Consider the following 25,692-nt stretch of genomic DNA (forward strand, 5'->3'; position numbering starts at 1 on the left):
ATTACCACCACTCAAATCTGGCTCAATCACCTAACAGCACTCAATGTCCGACCCACCATCATGGATTCTGCGAAATCCTTAGGTATCACACTTGACGCAAAGCTCAATATGCAACAGCACATTAGCAAAGCAACAAAAGGAGCTAATTTCCAAATCAACACATTTAGGAAACTTAAACCCTTCCTCCCAGTCAAAGATTTCCAAACTACTGTACAAGCCCTAGTCATCCCCCGCATAGACTATGGAATTGTGGCCCTCAGCGGACTCCCTCTAGCAACAACCGCACCCCTAAGAGCCTCCTTGAATGCTGCCGCGAGACTCATCACTGGCGCAAGAAAACACTCTCATATATCCCCTGACTTGAAATCTCTGAAATGGCTGCCCTTTGAAGCCAGAATACAGCTGAAAATTGCCGTTATGACACACTCGGCCATACACCACAAGGCACCCAACTACCTCACTCAAAAGTTGACTATATCAGGAGGTTCGAGATCCAATAGAAGTACAAAAAGTCTACTCCTGAAACCTCGCAGATTCCGGAAGGAAAAAACTTACAAACGCTCCTTCTCAGGAATGGCACCCAGGATCTGGAATGCACTCCCTCCTGAAACAAGGCTTATCTCCTCCACAGCAGTCTTTAAGAGAGAGGTGAAAGCCATCCTTATGGCCAAGTTCACCTGAACTTTATTGTTGTTTGATCAGAGACTTTGCTCCGCTTTGCTAACATTGGTTACTTGATTGTCTAATGACCTCATATTCTTATATGATTGCGATCCTATTATGCTACTCACTTACGATCTATTACTACACTGTGCATATTAGTCTATTGAATCACCCCCTAGATGCCCCTACCCATCGTTCTCTGTAACTCTTAGTAAATGATATAAGATATCCTTATAGCCTAAGCTCTCCTGATCTCTATTGTAACTGGATCAAAGACTCTGCACCGTCTTATATTATTGTCTATTTTGAGTGTCTATTTTGAGTGTTTATTGGTACCTCTGGATCTTTATTGTAGCTGGATCAAAGACCCTGCACCGTCTTATATTATTGTTTATCTGATTGTTTACGGGTATCTTATCAACACATGACTGCTATCCGATTATGCTATTGATTACTAGACTGTACCCAATATTATGTTTAGTCACCCTCCTGTTGCCCCCTGTTTCTGTGAAGCGCTCTGATTTCTGCAAAGATCTTGTTCGCGCTATATAAAACTTTGAATAAATAAATAAATAAACCACAAGAACAATTTACTTACCTTCGGTAACACTTTTTCTGGTGGATACAGTATCTGCCTGTGGATTCCTCACCTTGTGAATATCCCCTGCGCCAGCAGCATTCGGAAACTTTTGTAGCTCTCCAAGCCGGCGAGGACGACGTCACAGAGGCACAGCTTCGCTCGCGAACTCGCTGACGTCACCGGAGCCATAAGAGAGCCTCGCCGGCGTGATGACGTCAGTTCCGCCCTTTTTTCCGTGCCCTCGAGGCACCCGGACGGACCGACATAAATAGGTATAGTATACACAGTACACAGTATTCAAACCAACACACACAGTGTGAAATCAATGCAAAAAGCAAGAACAATTAAACATATCAATTGAAAGATATCATCATAAATTAAACAGTTTGCAGATATAGAAGAGTGGACAACGGGGAGGCGGGTGGGTCAGTGAGGAATCCACCACTGTATCCACCAGAAAAAGCGCTACCTAAGGTAAGTAAATTGTTCTTCTGGTGGATACATCTACCAGTGGATTCCTCACCTTGTGAATAGAATCCCACAGCATTACCACTCCCAGAGGAGGGTGTCCACTCTTTTATACCAAGAAACCCTGCAGGACAGAGCGTGCAAAGTGGCCATCTCTCCTCACTTCGGAATCTAAGCAGTAATGCTTCGCGAAAGTGTGGAGAGAGGCCCAAGTTGCCGCTCCAAAATATCCTCTACAGGAACACCTCTACACAAAGCAGATATAGAAGACTTTGCTCTAGTAGAGTGAGCTCTTATACCCTCTGGAGGTTCCTTACCAGCCAAAGAGTAACAGATCTTGATGCACAAGATAATCCATCTGGAAAGTGTGCGCTTGTGCACCGCTCTTCCTTTCCTGCAGCTAGCAAAACCCACGTAGAGCTGGTCATCCACACAATAGTTTTTAGTCCTATTGAGGTAAAAGCTCACCGCCCTCTTAGGGTCCAGGCGGTGAAGCCGCTCCTCCTCCTTGGAAGGGTGAGGGGGAGGGTAGAAGGTAGGAACGGTAATGGACTGCCCCAGATTGAAGGGAGTTACCACCTTAAGCAGAAAAGAAGCCCTAGTCCTGAGTACCATTCTTTCAGCATGAATGGTCAAGAATGGGGGTTTCAAACTCAGAGCTTGAAGCTCACTTACCCTCCTTGCCGAGGTAATGGCAACAAGAAAAACAGTCTTGAAAGACAACAATCTCAAGGGACACTTGTGCAAGGGCTCAAAAGGAGAACTCATCAAGTAGGTTAAAACAAGATTTAAGTCCCATTGAGGCACAATAAAAGGAGTGGACGGAAATTTGTTTGTAAGGCCCTTAATGAAACGTAACACAATAGGTGACTTAAACAAAGACGGCTGATCCGGCAAGCAAAGGAACGCCCGACAAAGCTGATAAATAGCCCTTCACAGTAGCCACAGCAAAACCCTGTTGGGCCAGAGATAGAGCAAACTGAAGAATGTTGGATAAACAAGCCCTTAAAGGGTCAATAGACTTCTTCCCACACCAATGGACAAATTTGGACCACCTGTAGGAATTGATAGACTTGGTGGAGAGGCGCCAGGCGGACAAAATAATGTCCACCAAGTCAGAAGGAAGAGAAAAAGAATTCAGGTTGCCCGCTCAATTTCCAGGCATGAAGGTGTAAGCTCTGGAGGTGGGGGTGTAGAACCTGCCCCTGTGACTGCGAGAGGAGGTCTGCCCTAAGAGTGAGATGGAGCGGAGGGCATGAGGAGAGGTGGAGAAGATCTGTATACCACACCCTTCTTGGCCAATCCGGGGCGATCAGTATGACTTGGGCCCGGTCTTGGCGAATCTTCCTCAGAACCCGAGTAATCAAGGGTATGGGAGGAAACGCGTAAAGGAGTTGGGAGCCCCAATTCAACTGAAAAGCATTCCCCATTGCTCCCTGCATCGGAAACTGGAGACTGCAGAATGACGGGCAGTGAGCGTTCTCATGAGTAGCAGACAGGTCCACCCGTGGAATTCCCCACGTCCGAAAGACGTGACTAACCACCTCCGGATGAAGCCTCTACTCGTGGTCGGCAGAGAATTGCTGACTGAGACTGTATGCACGCACGTTCAGAACTCCGGCCAGGTGATTTGCCATCAGACAAATCTGATGGTTCTGAACCCAGGACCAGAGAAAAAAGCCTCTCTGCAGAGGCAATGCGACCCCACTCCTCCCTGCTTGTTGACATACCACATCGCGGTAGTGTTGTTCGTCAGGACTTGAACCAATTGCCCGCGAAGGGAAGGGAGGAAGGCCTTGAGCGCCAGACGTATTGCCCGCAACTCGAGAAGGTTGATGTGAAGCAACCTTTCCTCTGGAGACCAAAGACCTTTGATCTCCAGGTCCCCCAGATGAGCACCCCACCCTAAAGTGGATGCATCCTTAATCACTGTGGCCAGCGATGGAGGAAGATGAAAGGGCTTTCCTTGAGACAGATTGCCCTCCACGCTCCACCAAGACAGATCCACAGCAGCTTCTCTGGAGATCCCGATCGACTCCCTGAGATCTCCGTTGTGTTGATACCACTGCCTGCGGAGCCACCACTGGAGCGCCCTCATGTGCCAGCGTGCATGGTTGACCAACAGAATGCAGGAAGCAAACAGACCGAGTAGGAGAAGGACCTTCAGGACTGGAACGACCGCTCCATTGTTAAACAAGGGAATCATTTTGTGAATCTCGAGAATTCTTTGAGGAGGAGGGAATGCTCGACACACAGTAGTGTCTAGAACCGTCCCTATGAACAGGTTGCGCTGAGAGGGCACCAGGTGAGACTTGGGCACGTTTATCGAAAAACCCAACTTGTACAACAGCCGAGTTGTCACCTGCAAATGATGAAGCACCTTCTCTGGCGACTCCCCTTTGATCAGCCAGTCGTCCAGATTTGGGAAAACTGGAATCCCCGATCTTCTGAGATGGGCTGCCACCACTGCCATCACCTTGGTGAAGACTCGAGGTGCAGTAATAAGTCCAAACGGGAGGACCGCAAACTGATAATGTTGCGACCGACTCTGAAACGGAGATACTACCTGTGTGACTTCAGGATCGGGATATGAAAATACGCGTCCTGCAACACCATCCAGTCCTCTTCTGCAGCGCTTGAAGAACCTGCGCTAGGGTGAGCACCTTGAACTTTTCTTGCTTCAGAAAAAGATTCAATATCCTGAGATCCAGGATTGGACGTAACCTGCCATCCTTCTTGGGTATCAGGAAATACTTGGAGTAGCATCCCTGACCCCTTGCCTGCTCTGGCAACACCTCTATCGCACCTTTTTTTAGTAAAGCTAGGACTTCCTCCTGGTCCTCCGAGCAAGCCCCTTGACAAGGAGGGTAATTTGGAGAGAATTTCCGAAAGGGAAGAGCATACCCATTCTCCACAAGATTGATAACCCAAAGGTCTGTAGTGACCAATTCCCAATCTTGTAAAAAATTAGTAAGCCAATCCCCCACAGGACCAGCATGATCCAGAATGGTGGATCTAGGGCTGCTTTGCTGGGTAAGAGGGGGAGAGGTAGAGGAGGAGGAGGAGGAGGAGGGCTGTTGACCTCGTGGGAGACTTCTGTTTCTGCCCCATATGACTTATATAGGGTGTTCTGCTGCTGCTGCTGCTGCTGAGGCTGTTTGTTGGTCCAAAAGGACGACCTCCCAAAGCCTCTGTACTTTCTATAAGAGGAACCCCTAGGCTGTGCCTGCAGACCCAGGGACTTGGCTGTAGCCTTACTATCCTTAAATCTTTCTAAAGCTGCATCTGCCTTCTTTCCAAAAAATCCAGAGCCATCAAAAGGGAGGTCCAAAAGAGGCGCCTGAATATCCTGAGAGAACTCTGAAGACTTAAGCCAGGCACTCCTTCTAGATGCAACTGAAGACCCCATTATCCTGGCTACAGAGTCCGCATTATCAAGACCACTCTGGATGACCTGTCGTGCAGCAGCCTGCATGTCAGACAAGACCTCATCAAAATTCTTCCTGTCCTCCTCCGATAACTTTGGGGCCAGCAGTTTAGCAGAATCCATTAAGGCATGAATGTACCTGCCCAAAAGGCAAGTAGCATTACTGGACTTTAGGGCCATAGACGCTGAAGAAAACACCTTTTTAGCAGCCTGATCCAGTCTCTTTGACTCCCTGTCACCCGGAACTTGCGGAAAAGCACCAGCCGATTTCTTTGAACAGGCAGCTTGGATAACTAGGCTCTCAGGTGAAGGATGTGAAGTTAGAAACTCCGGATGTCCTGGAGCCTCCCTGTATCTCCTGGCAACAGATCTTGAGACTGCCAGAGCGAAAAGGGTTTTTGCCAAACCTCCATAACCGGTTCAGTGATGGAGTAATTGAATGGTACTAAAGGTTCTATTATAGCAGAAGGAGAATGGAGAACCTCTTAGAATGTTGGATTTAAATTCCGCTGTCGGGAGTTGTAGACCTAAAAAATCAGCAGCCTTTCGTATCACAGTGTGGTAGGGAGCCACATCCTTAGAGGGAACCTCCGAAGGAGGAGAGAGTTCCCATTCTGGTGACATGTCCAGTCCACTTGCCACTCTTAAGTCTTCAAAAAAGTCCTCTGACTCCTGAAGCTCACCTTCCTCCATCTCATCCTCCCTATATTGCTGTTCCTCCAACAATCTTAGTGCCTCCCGCCTGGACTTTATCCTTGGGCCGGGGGAACCGGTGTCGAACCCGGATCCAGGGGCACAATCGAAGTCGAATGTGGTCGAGCTGACGGCGCTGGAGATGGAGGTATCGGCGTCGACGTCCTTGGCGCCGGGAAATGCCAGGACGGAGCTGCAGGAAGAAAAGGCATAAAGGTAGCCTGAGCATAGGCTTGAGGAACCCCCAAATTGAACACCATAGGACCCGTGGGACCCGAAGGTGCACCAGAGGGTTACATTGCCCTCGCAAAGACACCATACCATACATAGCATTAAGATAATGCGATGGGTCTTGCCCTGGACCAGGAAAAGGAGGATACTCACCTGGAATACGCTCAGGCATTGGCATCACCAGACTCAGGCCTGGCAGCGCCGACGGTGGATCCATTGGAGTCGACGGCCCTTCAGGTACTGGTAACTCTTCGACCGGAGCCGGAGAATTTTCCAGAGATGGAGAAGGAATCGGCGCCTGCGACTGCGCCGGTGAAGCCACAGGAGAAGTCGCTCTCTCTGGAGAAGGAGAAGGAGATACATAGTCCTCACGATGTCGATGGATTTTCGAGGTCGACTTCTGAGCCTCTTCCTTATCCAAATGACGTTGAGAGCCATGCCTCTTCTTCTTCTTGTGCTTCTTGGGTTTTGAAGCATGACCCGACGTCGACTTCGAGCCCGACCTCGACCTGGATCTTGACCTCGATCTCCTCCAGCCCCACTTTTCCTTTCGCATCTTTGACATGAACAGCTTGGCTTCCCTTTCTTTCAGAGCCTTCTGGTTCATTTTTCTGCAGCAAGCACAATCCTCAACGCCATGGTCTAATGACAAACTCCATACACAATCGTCGTGAGGATCTGTTATGGACATGTGTCCACCGCACTCCCTGCATGGCTTGAATCCTGACTTTCTCAATGACATCTTTCGAAAAGAGAAACAAAAGAGAACAGGATACAAGCTAGAAAACACAAAGTAGCAATACAACCACGGAGAGTCCCAAAAAAACGTTAGCGTCAACGGCACAGAAAAAAAGGAACTGACGTCATCACGCCAACAAGGCTCTCTTATGGCTCTGGTGACATCAGCGAGGTCGCGAGCGTAGCCGTGCCTCTGTGACGTCATCCTCATCGGCGTGGAGAGCTATAAAAGTTTCCGAATGCTGCTGGCGAAGGGGATGTTCACAAGGGGAGGAATCCACTGGCAGATGTATCCATCAGAATATGCTCTCTTCCAATGAAAGGGCTTCAATTTCTCTATGATTTCTTCATTTTCTCTTGCTCCTTCTCAACACCATGAGATGCTATCTAGAACTGTGGCTGGTGAGTTAAGGACAATAAATGCTTTAACAAGTGTTCCTTATCTGTCTATATAACTTAGGGCCTCATTACGATGTCGGGCGTAAAGCCTCCGCTCGACAGTCGTAACCCTTTCGACCGACTAGTCGGTTAATAATCCACACAACCGATTCCGATGTTTGGGGTCTGAAAGGAAACTGCGCAGTTATTCCGATTCAGTTCCAAGTGGCTCTCGGAGTATCCTTGTCAGTCGAACCCGCATTATGCACCTCTATGAACAGAATTTCCGACTGACTGATTACGATGTCGATTTCCTACAACCTTTCCAAGTCGGCCTGTCCGACATGAAAAGGCTGGCAGAAAGTGACTTTGGGAGCCCCTGGTAGGGCCCCCTTCATCTTGCAGCCTCCAGTTGGGGGCGGAAAGGGTACTTAAGGGACCCACCTGTAAAACCCTGAACTGTGTGGCAGGCATAATGGGGTGCCCGCAACAGGGTGAAAGGATGTACATACACACAACATTCCCACATAGGAGCCTGTGTTGTCAGGCAGAACACGAGCTCCTATAGGGAACAATGGGACTCCGACCGAACAGTGTTCGGTCACATCGTAATCGGTCGGGCGGAACCGCTGACCGCGAGTCAGTCGGTTCCGATATCCGAGACAGTTTTGAGCAGAAAGTTTCCACCCGACATTACAATGAGGCCCTAGGTTGTGGTGGTTTTCTGAAATTGTAGTTGCTTTCTGGGTGGGAAAAACAATATAAACAGAAAAAACTATGAAGCTAAAAACAGGAACAGCACCTTTTAAAGAGCACAAAGCCAACAATATAAAAATATATATGGTTTGCTCCCCACCTGAGTGATAACGCTAGCATTTAATGACACACATTTAGGTACAAAGGTAGAACTATGTCATTCTTACGATCACACCACTGAGGTTTTATTTGCAAATATATCACAAGTTGCAAGTGGATTTATTTTCCATAAAAAACTTTTTGCATGTTTCACCTGCAGCTGGTGAGTAACCAGGACAACCGTCTTCCCCTTCAGCTTTCTTTGAATGCATTCTTCAAAAATGTGCTTTCCAACATGGGCATCAACAGCGGACAGGGGATCGTCCAACAGGTAGATATCCTTGTCCGCATACACTGCCCGTGCCATGCTGATCCTTTGCTTCTGTCCACCGGAGAGATTAATGCCTCTTTCACCTATCTATAAAGGGGAAAATCACAGAGATAATTCGCAGGCAGGCAGCCATTGTTTTCACCCAAATATATCAACATGTTGCATTCTGAGAGAAATTCATCACTGAATTTGAGCCTTGGGGTGCAGAAATGAAATACATAGAAGCACACCTCTCACTAAAAGAGCTCTGTGTTTTCAAATCCCTTTAGACGGAACCTCATTTCTATCACTTTCCCGATGTCTCCCGTCCATTCACAGATATATTTTTAACCTTAAAATGGATGTCTTGGGCCATAGACATGAGAAGTAGCTTTAATCTGGGCTCCACATCTTGGCATGCACTTCTCAGTTAGAGAGACTCAAATATACAACACACAATGTAATCAGTGAGCACTTGGATCAGCACTGGTAATTATTCCGGACCCCATTCCAGTGCATCATTTTTAGCTTGACTACGCTATTCAAAAAAGGGATCAAACATAGGGAAATCAGTTCTGGCTCTGCCCTATCTAAAATTCCCAAGCTTGAGCTGCTAGGTCTAATTTTCATTTATACACTGTAACAATGGTCCGAAGCCTACTTTGCCATAGGACTCAAGCTGTAAAAAAACCTGTGAGGCCTAATGAGACTGACTGAGGGACATGGTCTGGAAGTTTAAACTGTTCTTAAGGTCTCGCCTACGCAGCGCGCATGCGCTACATAGGAAAAAGCCCTTTTGTAGTCGATTCGCTTTTGAAGCAAAAAACGTGCACGCGTTGCATTGCTTTTAATGGCAATGCGTGCACGTTTGGTGATTCCTTTGGAGGAGCGAGGTTTGGCACCATGTGTTAGCAATTATCGCTCCTGGCGCTGCTCGATGTTTCAGCTGGAAGGCAGGCCATTGATTAATTGAAGAGCGAGCATAGAGCGCATTGGCCCTTAATGAAGAGTGCTGCCTTCTCCCGCAGTGTTTATCAGCTACAGGCACAGTCGCGCTGTAGTACGTGTCGGCACAAAGTAACTGATCAGATAAAGAAGCTGAATGGCAATTTAATACATTGAGATTTGTCACTTCCTGAAAAATGCAGGCTGCTCCTGCAGTGCAAACAGTGGGGTAAATGTCCTTCAAATCCCAATTTTATAGAAAACCGCAGTACAGTATAGAGAAAAAGGAGGGCTTGTTCCTTTAACCCCTATTTACGTGATGTCAAGTATTTTAATGGCATCTATACTGTGATGGTATCTTGGAGGTAAAGGTGAGGCCATTCATCATGGGCTCACTCTCAAACATGGCCCAGCAGCTGAACTTGATTAAACTAGTGTCATGCCTCATGTTTCTAGAGTTTGAAAATTCACATGCTCTAGTAATTCAACTTAAGTTGTTTAATGGAGAGGGTTTTCCTTTAGGAGTGTACTTACTGAATATGGCTTTAGGTTTACAGATTATCTGGATTTCGGTTCTGGGTGTAGTTTCTAAAGACCGGTTCGAAAAATGGCCAATGAATACTTAGGGGCACATTAGGAACATCCCTTCGTACAAAGGGACCGCCCGCCATAAGGGCAGAGGTCCCGTGGCTGCCATTAGGATGCGCCCGCCACAGTGGCAGGCGCATCCTACATTCCTAACATTGTGGCGGGCGGTGCACTCAGCACTGCCCGCCACAATGCCAGGAAGGCATGTTGTGCACTTCCATACACAACATGGCAGGCACCGCGCGGTGCCTACCATGTTGTGCATGAAACTGCAGGGGGGTAACATAGTGCAGCACCCACCCCCCGGAGTCCCTGGGGGCACGCAACGGGCTTCTTATAGCTGCCATTCTCCTTTACCAATGCTAGGTCACTTCACGATTTCATTATTTCTTGCAATAATCACTGCTCAATCGAACTCTTCACTTGGGAGTAATTGCAATTCACCATACTAACATGGAATTGGGTGTGTATTTACTTTGCTCGTATATATGTTTGTCTCTTCTTTCACTTCTTTTATGTCACTCTTTTTTACAAGTTGCATTTTGATTGTTCCATGGAAAAATGGATCTCGTAATGGATCACCAAAAGATGTCACAATGCACAATATTTCTGAAGTAATGTCTTAGTTCAGCATATCACTATCTCTCACCCACTGCCCGGATTGAGTTGCCTCCACTCAGGGCACATACCCTGAATAATAAATACTTTTGTCTCTGCATTTTTACAAAATATAGCTAATATGTACTTATTCATAAATATGCAGCCTTGAAGAAGCTATTGTATGAACAAACATATGTTCGTTGTTATTCTGTAACGAATATACGGAAGAATACAGAACTTTTTTTCTCCCTGCAATAAATTGTAAAATTGAAACATCCATGTAAATCCTTACTTTATGGGCTGACTATACACCCTCCCGACCCACCTTCTGCAGACCCAAGACCTACTCGCCTTCAGAAGACTCCTCAAGACCTGGCTCTTCGAGCAGTAGCAGCACCCCCTCTCTCCTCAGCGCCTTGAGACCCTCACGGGTAAGTAGCGTGCTTTGCAAGTACTCTGATTGATTGATTGATTGATTGATTGATTGATTGAAGTATAGAATTGATGACTGAGACAATTGGTCTACCAGGCAGAGGAAATACATGCTATTAATCTTTGTCATGATATAGGACTGGACTTTTCTTGATTCTTAGGCAACCAGGAACCCCGATTCCTATTCAGTTATCCAGCCCATGGGTAGAGCCTCTTTCACAATGCTTCTTATTATGCTGCCAAGTCGGGTAGGGTTCTCCCTAAAAATCCTGCTGCTGTTTTATCAGAAAGGAGACGTCTACATTATTCATCATACATCCCATAGGGTAGGACCACAATAACACCGCATCAGCCGGTGTAATCATTATCTGGTAATTTTCCTGAAGGTTCTTGAGAGCTCGCCTGACTGGAGAGGATAAGATGTGCACTGCCACTGCTGTTGTTTGGGTCGTGGTCTGACAGGTAGATCTGCTGTTGATACCTGTATTCTTAAACATGGTATCAGTTGTAGGGGAATTGGTGAAAAATCTTTGAGTCTGAATTGCCTAAAGAAGTCCTCAAAATCACAAAATAGTTCAAATTGATCTATTCTTGGAGTAAGAGCAGATACTGCAGTCCTTCTCATTCTTCTTTCTAGCAAGCCTTCGTTTAACCAAGGAGGAGAAGGAGAGAAACATGAAGGAAAAGGGCAAGATGGCAGAGGAGAAGAAGCATGACAGAAATAAAGCAAATGAGCCTAACCTTCTGGAGCTTGGTAGAAACAGGTATTGCAGTCTCCTTTTTATTGCTGAGCGAGAGTAAAAGAGCAATTTTGATTTATATACTATGAATATATGTGAAAATTGCAACTCAACATGTCTACAGGGTCAATGTTGAACTGATGCTGGCTAAATTGGGTTTATCTGTAGCCTCATGGATAACACTGATGTCTGAGTCATGAGTCTGCAAAATCAGTAACCTAGACGTAACTTGTACCTATCTTGGCCCCTAAGTATCAGTTCTGCTCTCCTCAACATGTAAGGGTTTCCCCCCTACCTGCTCTCGTAGCAATCACACACGGAAGCCATGGTCGCTTCTTCTCATGAGTGGTTCTAGGGCATGAGCTCCATAGTTTCTCTGTCTCATGGGTCAAGCTTGAACGCAGAAGTGAGACATTTGGATTCTAGGGTGCTGCTAATAAAATGATGTTCAATGTGTCATTCTGACAAGTTTGTAAATTAAATATTGATCTATTCTATGTATTTATCATTTTAGACATTGCATGTCTTACCTTTTATTTTACTGATCATGCAGGTTAAGTACTCAGACCTTAGCATTATTCATGAGGTACAGCTTCAATTCAAACATGTGCACTGTCCTGTACCTTCAAGAACTAGAGGAAAGCAGCTTATTAATATGTAAAATAATGTTTTTTCTCTGTCAAAATGGTTATTTTGACAGGTAAAGATGCAGTTTCATACTGCGGTTGTCACACTATAATGGTAGCCCCACACACTAGTGAAAGGTACAATAGATGCTGAATTCCACAGGTAACATTTAGCTTTTCATGCTATGGGTGTATATTTTACACTATAGACAATGGCCTTATAGGAGCGTTATATATGACAATCAGGGATTAGTCCTTTTTTTACATGTTGTAGAGTCAAGGCACATACATTGAGCACTGGACAGCTGTGCCCAAGGGTGCAGTGTCTAAAAACTAGCAAAGAAATTCAGCAAAAAAAAATGCGGGTGGTCACGCAACAAGGGGCGTTTTGACACACAACCACTTCTCAAAAACCTGAAATGATTTTAGTGTTAATGTCACAAAGGCCAGACTGCAAAATTAATCTCATAAATGGTTGCCATGTTGGAACAGTGTTTGACCTGTGTAAGCCCATAGAGACATATCTCTAGCAATGCATATCGATGTATGCACAGGCTGGTTGTCCTCTTCACAGTATTCTAAATCAGTCACAGTTTGAATGGACACTACAATTTTGCTTGGTGATTCAAATCTGAGCGTGCATGATAAAAAATATATGCGGATCGTTCAGTATATTCGTTTATCCACCCCCAGTGGGCTCACTATTCATAGTTTGACTGCAACTGGTGTGTCTCTCCGTCAATGTTTCTATATGTTTGCATTCAACAGCAGGAGAGCCCCCTCATATTATAGACTTCGATATATCTCTCCTGGTTTGCACTCTGAGGAGAAATTGATCATTAATCTGAAATTAACTAGATTTATGGTCTCATTTAGATTGTTGGTGGATAGCATACTCAGTCACAAACAGATGGATGTCCAATGTACGTATTACAAGTATGTTATATCCTATGGCACTTGTAATAAGGTGGATGTGATAGTCTTTCCTTTCTCCAAACTGATAATTACTCCCTAAATCGTTAAGCTTGAGGCACATATTGTATAAGCATTTTTAGTATTAAGGATTTTAGCAGTCAGAATTAGATGTCTTCTTAAACTGCATTTTATATTCTCGTTTCCTGGTTTGTTGGACATTTTGAAAAGAGTTGTAATATGAGAATTTGACCACGTGTCTAGGGTATTAAATAGGTTTCAAGTGTCTCCCTTATACCAGTTGTATGTTGTGCAAAGCAGAAAGAGCTGTGCAATTTGGGGCTCAAGTGTTTTTCATGCATACTGACTGGCTTGCACAGAACTCAATGAAATGTTTTAAATGATGTTGACACAGAGACATATGGAAGCTCAAGCTCAGACTGTATAATGAGAGCTCACTCAGGCATGCAGAACGAATGTGGGAAGAATAATATATATGATGAACTTCATACTCACGTGTGTAAGGCCACTCAATGTGTAGCATGATTATCATAAAGTGATGGATTGCACATTATGGACTTAAAACGTGTGGGTAACTTTATATATGTGTAAATGAGAATGATGTGGCAATAGGGCTATTCCACTGTAAGAATGAGTAGTCACCCAATGAAACAATACATGTTACTTGTTATGAATTCTTTTTATATTACATGATATATTACTTGAAATAGTACTCTTTGGAATGATTTCGGGCATGTGAGCATCATCCTCAATATGACTGAATGTTTTGAGAAATGTATGTTTTTTGTTGGGAAAATGATAATGTGCTAATATTTTAAATTTGTTTCCAAGCAACAATGTGTATTATTATAAGTCAATTTTTTTAATGTAGTGCAGCATTGTAAGGATTGTAAGGAGCAAGACCACTGACTCATTGTCAGTGAAATTGCTCTCCCACCCTCGCAGCTCCACCATTAAGTGAGGTGCCCCTGCCCCTGCACTCTTGAGTGTTAGTGATCGAGGCCCTCCTCCACCCGCAGGTTTCCCTGCGCCTCATCCCTGGTGGTCCAGTGGACCTCTGTCTCCTTTCTCTCACTCTGCTCCTTCACTCGTTTTCTACCCTTTTTATCCTTCACCCTTCTGCACCTTTCTGCATCTCTGCTCTTTTGTGCCTTATTTCTGCCCATTTTCCCTTTCTCTCCCTCTGCTCCTTCACTCGTTTTCACTCGTTTTTCTACCCTTTCTATCTTTCACCTTTCTGCACCTCTGCTCTTTTTTGCATTATTTCTGCCCATTTTCCCTTTCTCTCCCTCTGCTCCTTCACTCGTTTTCCTACCCTTTCCATCTTTCACCTTTCTGCCCTTTTCTGCATCTCTGCTCTTTTGTGCCTTATTTCTGCTTATTTTCCCTTTTTCTTTATCCCTTCTTTCCTCCCTTTACCTTTCCCCGCCGCTGCTGCCCCCGTGGCCCCTCCCCCCCCATCGCGACCGGCCCAATCCAGCTCCTCTCCACGCTCCCGCCTCCCAGCTGTCCAGCCCTCCCCGACCCCTACTTAATGGCGGCCACTGCGTGGCCGCGGCGTGGCCGCGGGCGCGCCGCTGGTGCACCGAAGGCGCGTCAAAAGGCAAGCACGTCTGCGCCCGTCCGCGACCCGTCCACGACCAGCACCAGGAACCCTGGACCTCCGCCCCGCCAACGCTACGACCCAGCAGCACTCCACGCACTCAACCCAGACTGCAACAACAACTGCAAGCTAGCATCACCAGCCGACACCCATGGACCCTTCAGCTGTCACCGCTGCCGGCACACCTGCAGCACCGCCAAGAACACGGATCCAGCACAACCCGCCCACAAGAACACAACCGAACCGAAGACCCTGCAATGCATCCTCCTCAACGTCCGATCCCTCTACGAACACGCCACAGAAATCTGGGGCCTCCTCGACAGCACCACCCCGGACGTAGAATTCTTCACCGAAACCTGGACCAACGCCACCTCAGGACCGGACATCGCCATCGCCATCCCCCAAGGATACAAGATCTACAGGAAGGACCGCCCCACCCACCCAGGAGGAGGAATCGCCATCGTCCACAAATCCAGCCTCCGCCTGAGCACACTCCCTGACGAGTCCACAGAACTGATGGAACACCTTCACTTCAAGATACTGGCCAGCCCCACTGCCGCCCTCCGAGGAACCCTCATCTACTGACCCCCTGGACCCCGCGGACCCTTCGCCAACTCCATCACGGACATTATCTCCCCGCAGGCCATCGCATCCACCAACTACACCCTGCTGGGAGACCTCAACTTCCACCTCGACAATCAACTGGACCCCAACCCCACATGCCTCCTGGACAACCTCCACAACATTGGACTCTGCCAGATCATGACCGAGCCCACGCACTCAGCAGGACACACCCTCGACCCCCTCTTCACTACAGGAAACTCCATCACCTTCAGCCACACCACCGAACTCCCATGGACCGACCATCGTTGCGTCCACTTCACCTTCAGAACACCCACCATCCACAGACACCAGCACCTGCTTCCACAAAGATACTGGACCAAAATCACAGACGACCAGCTCATCTCCTCACTCATCAACTTCACCCCAACCACCGCGGAAAACGACGACCCCAACACCGCAGCCCGAACCCTGCACAGATGGATCTTAGACAGCACCAACGCCATAGCCCCCCTCAAGAAAAACAACAATACCCATGCCAAGAAAGCCAGATGGTTTACCACCGAACTTCGAGAGTCCAGGCGCACATGCCGCCGCCTCGAAAAGGCCTGGAGAAACACCAAATCCACAGAAGCCCACAACAACTTCAGAGCCGCCACCAACGCTCACCATCAACTCATCAGAGAAACGTGGAAAAAAGCGATTGAAGACAGAATCTCCACCCACGCACACAACAGCAAGGAACTCTTCAGCATCATCAAGGAGTTCGCCCAACCCACCAGCGAGTCTACAAACATCCCTCCCTCACAAGACCTCTGCGACAAACTCAGCACCTTTTTCCACCACAAAATCAAGAGCATCTACGACAACTTCGACGAAGACAACCAACACACTGAACCCTCACCAACCACCCCCGACACCCGGAAACCAGCGATTGATGACTGGACAGCCCTCACCACCAAAGACACACTGAAGACAATGAAGTCAATCCACTCAGGGGCCCCCATGGACCCCTGCCCCCACCACATCTTCAACAGAGCCGCTGACACCATCGCACCCATGCTCTGCCACACCATCAACCGCTCCCTGGCGACCGCCTCGTTCCCCGACGACTGGAAACACGCCAAGGTCAACCCCCTCCTGAAGAAGCCCTCAGCGGACCCTACCGACCTCAAAAACTACAGACCCATCTCCCTGCTCCCTTTCCCAGCGAAAATCATCGAGAAAGCCATCAACAGCCAACTCGCCACATTCATTGAAGAACACAACATCCTCGACTCCTCCCAATTCGGCTTCAGAAAAAACCACAGTACGGAAACCACCCTCCTCGCTGCAACAGACGACATCCGCACCCTACTGGACAAAGGAGAAACAGTAGCCCTCATCCTCCTAGACCTATCAGCGGCGTTCGACACAGTCTCCCACCGCACCCTAATACGCAGACTCTACGACGCAGGAATCCAGGACAAGGCCCTCGACTGGATCTGCTCCTTCCTCTCCGGCAGGACGCAACGGGTCAGACTCCCCCCTTTCCTCTCAGACCCCACACCTACCACCTGCGGAGTCCCCCAGGGCTCCTCCCTCTGCCCGACGCTCTTCATGGCTCCACTTGCCCCCATTGTCAGAACCTACGGACTCAACATCATGTCATACGCAGACGACACCCAGCTCATCCTCTCCCTATCCAACGAGCCCAACACCGCCAGACGCAACTTTCGAGAAGGCATGGAAGCCGTCGCCAAATGGATGAAAAACAGCTGCCTACAACTAAACACCAACAAAACAGAAGTACTCATCATGGGCCCAAACCCCGACGCCTGGAGCGACACCTGGTGGCCCACCGCCCTCAGAAACCCGCCAACCCCCACAGACCACGCACGCAACCTGGGAATCATCCTGGACTTCGAGCTCAAAATGGACCGCCAGATAAACTCTGTCTCATCTTCCTGCTTCCACACCCTCCGCCTCCTTCGTAAGACCTTCAAATGGATCCCCCTCGAACACCGAAAGACAGTCACTCACGCCCTGGTCACCAGCAGACTCGACTACGGCAACGCACTCTACGCCGGAATAAACAAAAACCTCATCCGCAAGCTACAGAACATCCAGAACGCCGCCGCAAGACTGGTCCTCAACCTGCCAAAACACTGCCACATCTCCCAGCACCTGCGCACACTCCACTGGCTCCCCGTTGAGGCGAGAATCACCTTTAAGATGCTCACCCACGCACACAAGGCCCTCCACAGCACCGGACCATTATACCTGAACAGCCGGCTCAAATTCCACACACCCCAAAGGACCCTACGATCAGCTAAGCTCTCCTACGCCGAGGTCCCCCGCACCAGAAAGACCAGATCGGGAGGCCGCTCCTTCTCCTTCCTCTTGGCCAAAGCATGGAACGCCCTTCCACTCCACCTCAGACAGACAACATCGCTCCCCATCTTCACAAGAAACTTCAAAACCTGGCTCTTCGACAGACCCCCTCCTTGATGGAATGGAACCTGCACCCCCCCCACCCCTAGCGCCTTGAGACCCTTACGGGTGAGTAGTTGCGCTTTAACGAACTCCTGATTGACTCCTGATTGAGGAAATTAAAACGTATTCTAAAATGTGCATTTGTTTTGTAGAACAGGAACACTATAGAGTACATTTACGAAGACTGATGATCGCAAAAATGCACTGCAGGAACGCGTATTTCATTTTTTTGCTGAAGGGTCCTACATTTAAAATGTATATTTTCGCATACAGGGGAAGATTCATTATTGGATACAGGCATCAAGGATTGGCCTGCAAGGGTGAGATTGTTAGGTGCACTGTTTAATGCTCTGAGAGCTGCTCTGTCATTGGAGAAGCTTTTTTTACCAGCACTGAAAGAAAGTAGGGATTCATTGTTAACCATCCATTCAACACTTTACATGTGTAGGGAAGCACAATGTCCTGCCAAATGTCAACACTGTGAATTTTGGAAAATAATTCAAAGTGAAGATAACCTTTTCAGTGAAAAAAGAGCTTTGAAACCACAGCCAAACATTTATTAATATTTGAATGTTTGAGGAGTCATTATAGCATGAAATGTTTTACTGCGGAAATCAAATGGACTAGCAATCAGATATACAAAAGTTAACATGTATGGATGTTTAGCAAAGCCATAAACCACCGGCCGTATACTGTGTAGATAACAAGAGGTAGACGTAGCTGGACTTATATGAATATTTCTTGACAATATAATTCTTATTTTTGATAAATCTTCAAAAGTGAACTGCACCAAATCACAATCCAGTGAACAGGCACACTTCGGTATACTACATAAAGCTGTATAAAATGTAAATACCTATAAAGTGGCACCATTGAACTCCTCTTAGCAGGTTCAAACAGTATCATATTGAGGCAAAATGTATGGAAATATACTACCAGGGTTGGATTGAGAAGGCAGGCATTTTGCCAGTGCCAGTGGCCCATTGATCGAGGCAGGCTGTGGACTTTTTACCTAATCTTTATGATGTCTGGGCCCTCTTGTGCCACTGCCACAAAACCTAAAAGCCTGCAAAATACCTGAGCGTGCAATGACATGTTTGTTTACTTTAATCCACAGAATGACCACAGTTTTTAATTTTATTATAATTACCCCCATTCCTGGCAAAAACCAGAAGCAGGGGAAAAAGTTAAAAAAGATTTGCCACGAGCACATGTTTTTTTTACATGGGGATGCTGGGGTCAAAAACAATGTCTACTAGTTTCAAAATTGCCATCTAACGTATTGGACCAAAAGTGGGATATGTGGGGTTTCTGATAGCACACCTCATATATAGTTGTCACCAGTAAAATGATGCTGTATTTTACCAGCATATTTTTGTAAAGTGGTGCTCCTGGAACTAGTCTTGAAGTCTTCGTTCCATGTTTAAACCTTACTACCTAGACCATACCTTGTGGTGTTGAGGTCTTTCTACATATTATGGAAACTGCCAGCTCCAATGAATAGCCCAGCTTGTTGAGTATCTCTACATAGGGGTCTATTCGCAATGGTAAATATGTACAAGTAAGTATATTTACTCATGTGTATATTTACTCCTACACTTAGATGTAACTTTACGCATTTTTTGCTATTCACCATTTGAATGAATGAATGAGGAATTTGTAGAGCGCTGGAATCACCCCCCGAAAGTAATCTCTGCGCTAACAGCAGAAGGATCAAAGGAGGGAGGGGCAATCAGTTATTGAAAAGTTCCGTTTTCAGAAGTTTCCTGAACTTAAGAAAAATAGGGCACTTAGGTAATGAGACGGGAAGCGAGTTCCAAAAACAGGCTCGTAGTTTATTAAAAAAAGGGACAACTAGCAGAGCCTGCTCTCCAGAGCGCAGAGATCTACTAGGAAGGTAATGGACACGTTTTTCTGCCAGATATCTGGGCCCCATATCATTGATTGTTTTATGGACCAAGCAGCAGATTTTAAACTTGATTCTCTCACGGATGGGGAGCAAATGGAGGCGTCTCAGTAACGGCAGAGATGATGATCTAGGAGATGCCATAATAGGAGCCAGACACGCTGCTGTGTTCTGGATCACTTGCAACCTGTTTAACACAGTATTGTTTGCAGCTCCCAAAAGTGCATTACAGTAGTCAAGTCGGCTGACCACCAGGGCTTGGATCAAGGTCTCACGAACTGATAAATAGATAAGGTGGAACACTCTCTTTAGGAGCTTCTGCATGTAAAAAAAGGTGCCTGAAGTGGTTGCAACTTGATCTTTCATAGATAAGGAGAGGTCCAGATAAACTCCCAGATTTTTTGACTGGGTTGTGGGGATGGGGGCTGGGCCTAATTCTGACAGCCACCAATCAGGACCACAGAATTTGTGCTTTACTGAACAAGTATACACTAAGGTATAGAGTTGCATGTCTCCACCCCCTCAAATCATGGGGTGGAGCCCCCTACAACAGAATCTATAAGTGTAAAGTTACTAAAAAGCAACAATGCACACGTAGGTGGAGTACCTGTGATTAGCCCTGTGTGGAACATGAATGACCCCAAGCCTGGGCTGGAGTATGTTTACACCTGTTTTGATATCTTTAGGGCTGAAGTAACTTTAGAAGTGTCATTTCTTCTGAATTTCACTGGTCTTTTCCTTTTGTGGGTGTGTCTTTGTATTAGCATGTTCCTCCCTAAACCCCTCCTTAAATTTCACTAAATACATTCCATTTAGTAGTAAGTATTCCCCACTTTTCAGCCTTATCCCTTCCATATTTACTACAAAAAAATGTATGCCTATGTGTTCAGAGGTCTTCACCACTCTAGTGGAGATCTCCACACAGAAACGATAGAAGAGGTGGAGGTCTCCTCCCATAGTCATGTAAATCGCCTTTTGTGAGTAGGTTTACTGTAGTATTACATTAGGCGTTACAAAATGCAGTGTGTGAATTGGGTCCAAGTTGTTTTTTTATTTTTACTAATGATATTCACTTCGCGAATTGAACTGACTCTGCTTTTAACAGCTCCAGTGTTGACAGATAATGTCATGAAGTTTGAAGGGGAGTGTGAGAACTTTCTCTGAGACTTGCGATAATCAGATAATCAGTGATCTCTAGACTGTCTCCTTGGTGAGTATTGTAATTTGCCACTAGGGCCCCAGTGCCTAAGATAGAATTTTATTCCTAGTGGACAATCAAGTAATTCTCTTTCTACCCCTAGCTCTCTAAGGATAGTGATAGTGAGCACTAAAGACTTACTTTAGTATGTGGTGGAGTGATTGGGCCCAATAAACACTAAACAAGGGTTCATACTCATATACTCATATAAAAGAAGTGATATTGCATGAAAGCCCAAAAATAAGCTTGCGTGAGTCATAGACCCCCAAATGTTCCAATGGGTCTGCCTTTCACAGTGTCCTGTGAAGTGATAATGTAAAATTAGCCACCATAGTGTAGTAGTAAAATGAGAGTAAGAAGGTTATGTGCAAAAGAGGAAAAAGTGGAATAGCTAATAAGTCAGAGAAGATGTGATGAGAGATAAAGAGAGAAATCAGAGATATAAGGGCTGAGAGGAGGAAATGAGTGGAGAAGGCCTTGGAGGAAAATAGTAGTAAGAAATCTAAACAGCAAGAAAGGAAATAAACTCAGAGTGATAAAAAAAGAAGCTTAATGTCAGGAATGGAGAAAAAGGCATTTGAGAAAGTGGGAGTAAAAAGTTGAACACAGCCTGGATCTGAGGAAAGGAAGAGGTAAAATGTGAGTAATAAAAAAAAGAGCCTCAGGGTTTGGGTGGAAAAAATTTTTTAGTCAAGGCATTATGGAGGAATACAAGGACTATGAGGAGCAGGGCACAAGGGCTTCGTTATAAAAAAAAAGAAAGCAGAAGAGGAAGTGGTAGAGAAAGAAAAAGCAAGTGGTAAAGGGAAACGAGAGAAGAGAGGATCAAAGGCTGGATTGGAGGAAAAGGAGGGAGAAAAGGTGAATTGAGAAAACAGGGAACTTGTTCTGAAGGTGAAAAGAAGGTTTGAAGGTCAGGGGCTGACCAGAAGAGAAACGAATAAGTCTGAGAGGAAGATATGAGGGGAGGTAAAGAAATGTATAGAGCTCAGAGGAGTAGTTGGACGGAGGGCATAGGTAAGAACTTGTTTTTCTGTTTATTTTGCCACAAGTCAGCACCCAACAAAGCAATGGTTGTGGAAAGATTGTGATCCATTAATGTGGGCCACTTAGTATGGGAGCCAATCCGACCCTGAATACCATATGAATAACTAAATATATCTATATTGCACTGAGATATGACAGTTTGGGTTACTAGAACATGTATTTCCTATGTAACAAATGAACGGAAAAACATACATTTAGAAGATCCAAAGTGGGAGATCAGAATGAGATGAATAGCTATTAATCGCAGATCAATTACCTGAAAGATGAAAGATGTTGATAATTGTTTGTAATAGTGGGATCCTAGTAAACTTTTAGGTGTGTTGTATTGGTCTTTTGTGACATCCAAACACTGACATTCCTCAATTCTGCATATATGAAATAATGAATAGTTATTGACCTGCTCATACTTACTTCTGTCATATCTCCAAAAGGAAGACTTGCCAAATCCGCTTCCAGGGAACACACGCTGATTGCCTCTCGGTATCTAAAAGTTAAAATTTGAAGTACTTTTATAGTTTAAGTAGTTGGAATGGACACATCTAGCCAGAAAAAAATAGCTTTTGTCCAAAAACAGCAAGCATTCTCATATGCATTATGTGCTCTACCTATTTTGCAAAAGGTTTCGCATTATTAATGTAATGTTTTAGCAATTCTCATCACTCTCGGTTGGAGGTCTTTTCCACCCACTGTGACTGTGATTAATGTTTTGTGAGAGCAATGATGAATCATGACACTGAAAGAGACACCCTTGATATTGAATTGCATTTCCTGTCTACATACAGAGAGGACTGGCAATGAAAGTTTTTGCATACGGCTCATCACCCTCATCATCAGTATCCTGTAGGGGGCTTGGGGGGATTTGACAGATTACCACGAGGGAAAATTAAATAAATAATGTATTTTTCCTCGTGGTCGTCCGTCGAGATCCCCCCACCACACCACCCTACCACCCCACTGCTCTTACCTGCACAGGCCACTGCTGCTGCAAATCCCAGTAAGCTTATGAAGCACTCGATCTGCATCTGGTTCCTGGGCGTGCTTGGGAGTGTAATGTTAAAATGGTGGTCTTTGTGGTTTAACACAGAGGGGACATGTTAGTGGAGTGTGAGGTCTAGTGATAGGGTGGGTGCAAAGTACAATGAGTGTCACTACCTAGAAACAGAGTGTGTTTTTGTATGGAAACTTATTGGGGTTAGAGAACAAGTTAGATTCTATGGCCGTTATGTGCATGGCGTTTTGACTGAGACTGCCAACATATATGTCAGGTGAAGTAGCAATATAAACGGGTGCATATCTGCCACGTAGAAAGTGGGTTGTGTATGAAAGTGGAGTATTATGCACTAAGGCTGTTTGTCCTTCCTTATGCAATACTCTCACAATAACCCAAAGATAATTCCTTTTGATTCCCACTATTAAATCCACTGCTCAGTCCTGTAAGTGTGGCAGAGAGCAGTCAAGCTTTACTTAGTGAAACATGCATTAAGCATTTCAGAGTACTAACATGGATGATAAGTACTTAACACAACTCGAAAGAAATACGAAACTAATTTATAAAATCATAGCAGGATTTTATATAAATTTAGACACCAAAACAACACAATTGGATAAGTATAACCAGGGTTATGTATTTTAGAAGGAAGATAAATCAGTGTAATTCACGACAGGAAAACTTTAACGTTGCAGTTAATGGAGCAAAAACAAGTGACAATTGGTCACTTGCAGGTCCATTCCAGTGGAACCCACTGGGGGTTAAGGTGATGTAGGTCCTAGGACCAAGTCACAACAGTCAGTTCAATATTACCTGGCTCGAGAGGCCCCCGTGCAGCATAGTCCTGGCTGTCCTTGGTGCTGAATCATGAGTCACAGTAGTGCCAGTGAGGAAATAGATGCAAAAACTCAACAACTGAGCCACTGAGGTTACCAGGTGAAGGTGCCTCTGAGTTCCCATGAGGCACAACGTCGAATAAAGGTATTGAAATCCGGATGTATCACCAATAATCCTTAGTAGTGGCAAGCCCAGCTTTGGGTTACTTGAACATCCTGGAGTCTGGGGGAAAGTGGTCATTGCCTGAAACTTGCTGGACGTCAGGACTACATTTACCACAATGCGCTAGATTATTTACTTTTGCCCGATGGACAGTGATTCTTGGGTTCTGGGAGCATGCTTTTGACTGTGGACTGCAGGGAACTAGTACCTCTAGTCCAAGGGAGTTCTGGAGTTGCCTTTGGTGCTTAGAGAGGTTCCTCGAAACTTTGGAGCTGATCTTTGGTCTGGTATGAGTGGCAGTTGGGCAGTTGCAGGGTGGTTGCTACAGGTGCAGTGTATCATGTCTTTGCTTTGTGCAGGTCCTTAAGTCACAGACTCTTGTCTCTTCTTTGTTCTTTTGTTACAAGATGTTTCAGATCAGAGGTTCTGGTGACAGTGGTGCCCCTTTAATCATAGATTTAGAGGTGTTAGGGGTATGGGGCCAAGCAGCCAAAGGCTACTAGCTGAAGCAGCCAATCCGCCCCTGAGGTGACCACATCCAGAGGGGTGTGCCACCTTTGCTACCTCTATTCTGCCACTTTTAAAAATGGTAGAAACCTTTGTTGGCTGTAAAGACCTAGGGATGTGACTAGCCTACTGGGGCTTACACCTCCTGACTATTTAATTTTTCCACCGGCTCAGGTGCAAATCTGCCTAGGGGGAGAGCTGTATTTTTCTTGGGAGGCAGCCTGCTTGCATATCAGAGACAGGGCATGCTTTGAAGCTCACTGCCTTGATGTGTCACTCCACTTGCCATCCTGCCAGGAAGAGAGGTGCCACCTCCTTACCAGGAAGGGTTTCGTTTCTGACTCCTAAGAGTGTGCACATCTCCTGGCAGGGGTTCAGATTCCTGTCTTGGCTGTGGCAGCTACAGGTTGCCTGCCAGGGCACACGAAAGGCTGTGGCAACCAGGTGGGCAACATCTAAGGTAGCCACCTTGGTGCCGGTCACATTAAACTGAATTTAGGAAAAAGACAGATTTAATGAGACAAGTCTTTGATACCAAACATGACACTTTTCCGTGGGACCAATATGAAGCTGGCAACCTCATGGTAACCGGATAGCAGGCCTGTCACCCCTGAACACTCATAGTAGCCCTTCATGAAAAGAGGCTCCTATAGGGACATATAAGCTTGCACTTATATGTCTACACCTTTAATACAATGCAGACAGCCTCCTGGGCAGGGCTGGACTGGGAACCAAAACCGGCCCTGGCAAAGTGCTCGGCCACCCTCCCATCCTGAGGGGGTTGGGGGTGCCGCCGAGCTCTTTGCCAAGGCCGGTTTTCGGCCAATTTTGTTACTGGGCCGATTTTGCAGCTATGCTGAAAAACGGCCCTGTAACAAAATCGGCCCCCGGGGGCCCAAAACTGCCCCCCCACCCATTTGGCGCACCGGGGGATTGCCTGGTGCCCGCTAAGGCCAGTCCGGCCATGCTCCTGGGCATAGGAGACCTAACTTAGGGGTGACTGATAAATTAAAAATAGTGCTTTGACCTTGCCACTCAAGGTAAGGGCATACTTGCACTAGGAGCTTCTCCCAGGAGCAAATCTCTGGAACAAGCCTCAAATCTGGGAGATGTTAAAGAACTGGCACCCCCACTACACACCATCATTGAATCACAATGGGAATGGTTAGGTAGAGCATTAAACAAATCACTGAAATTACAAAGAGAACATACAAATACCAGGAGTGAAAATACTCCTGGAATATAAACAGGATAGCCAGCA

At 46.1% G+C, this 25,692-nt stretch overlaps 1 protein-coding gene across 3 annotated transcripts in view; it reads right to left on the minus strand.

Annotated features, from left to right (window-relative positions):
* LOC147677801 (ATP-binding cassette sub-family C member 12-like) overlaps positions 1-25,692 on the minus strand; it is a 954,180-nt gene that overhangs the window by 443,499 nt on the left and 484,989 nt on the right. For all 3 annotated transcript variants that reach the window (XM_086945451.1, XM_086945452.1, XM_086945453.1), the window contains exons 14-15: positions 22,349-22,421; positions 8,188-8,391 (exon numbers count right to left, since the gene is read on the minus strand). In XM_086945451.1, the coding sequence (XP_086801577.1) occupies positions 8,188-8,391; positions 22,349-22,421 (277 nt within the window). The remainder of the gene's footprint in view (positions 1-8,187; positions 8,392-22,348; positions 22,422-25,692) is intronic.

This window comes from Lissotriton vulgaris, chromosome 12, assembly GCF_964263255.1.
Source record: "Lissotriton vulgaris chromosome 12, aLisVul1.2, whole genome shotgun sequence".
Taxonomy (NCBI): domain Eukaryota; kingdom Metazoa; phylum Chordata; class Amphibia; order Caudata; family Salamandridae; genus Lissotriton; species Lissotriton vulgaris.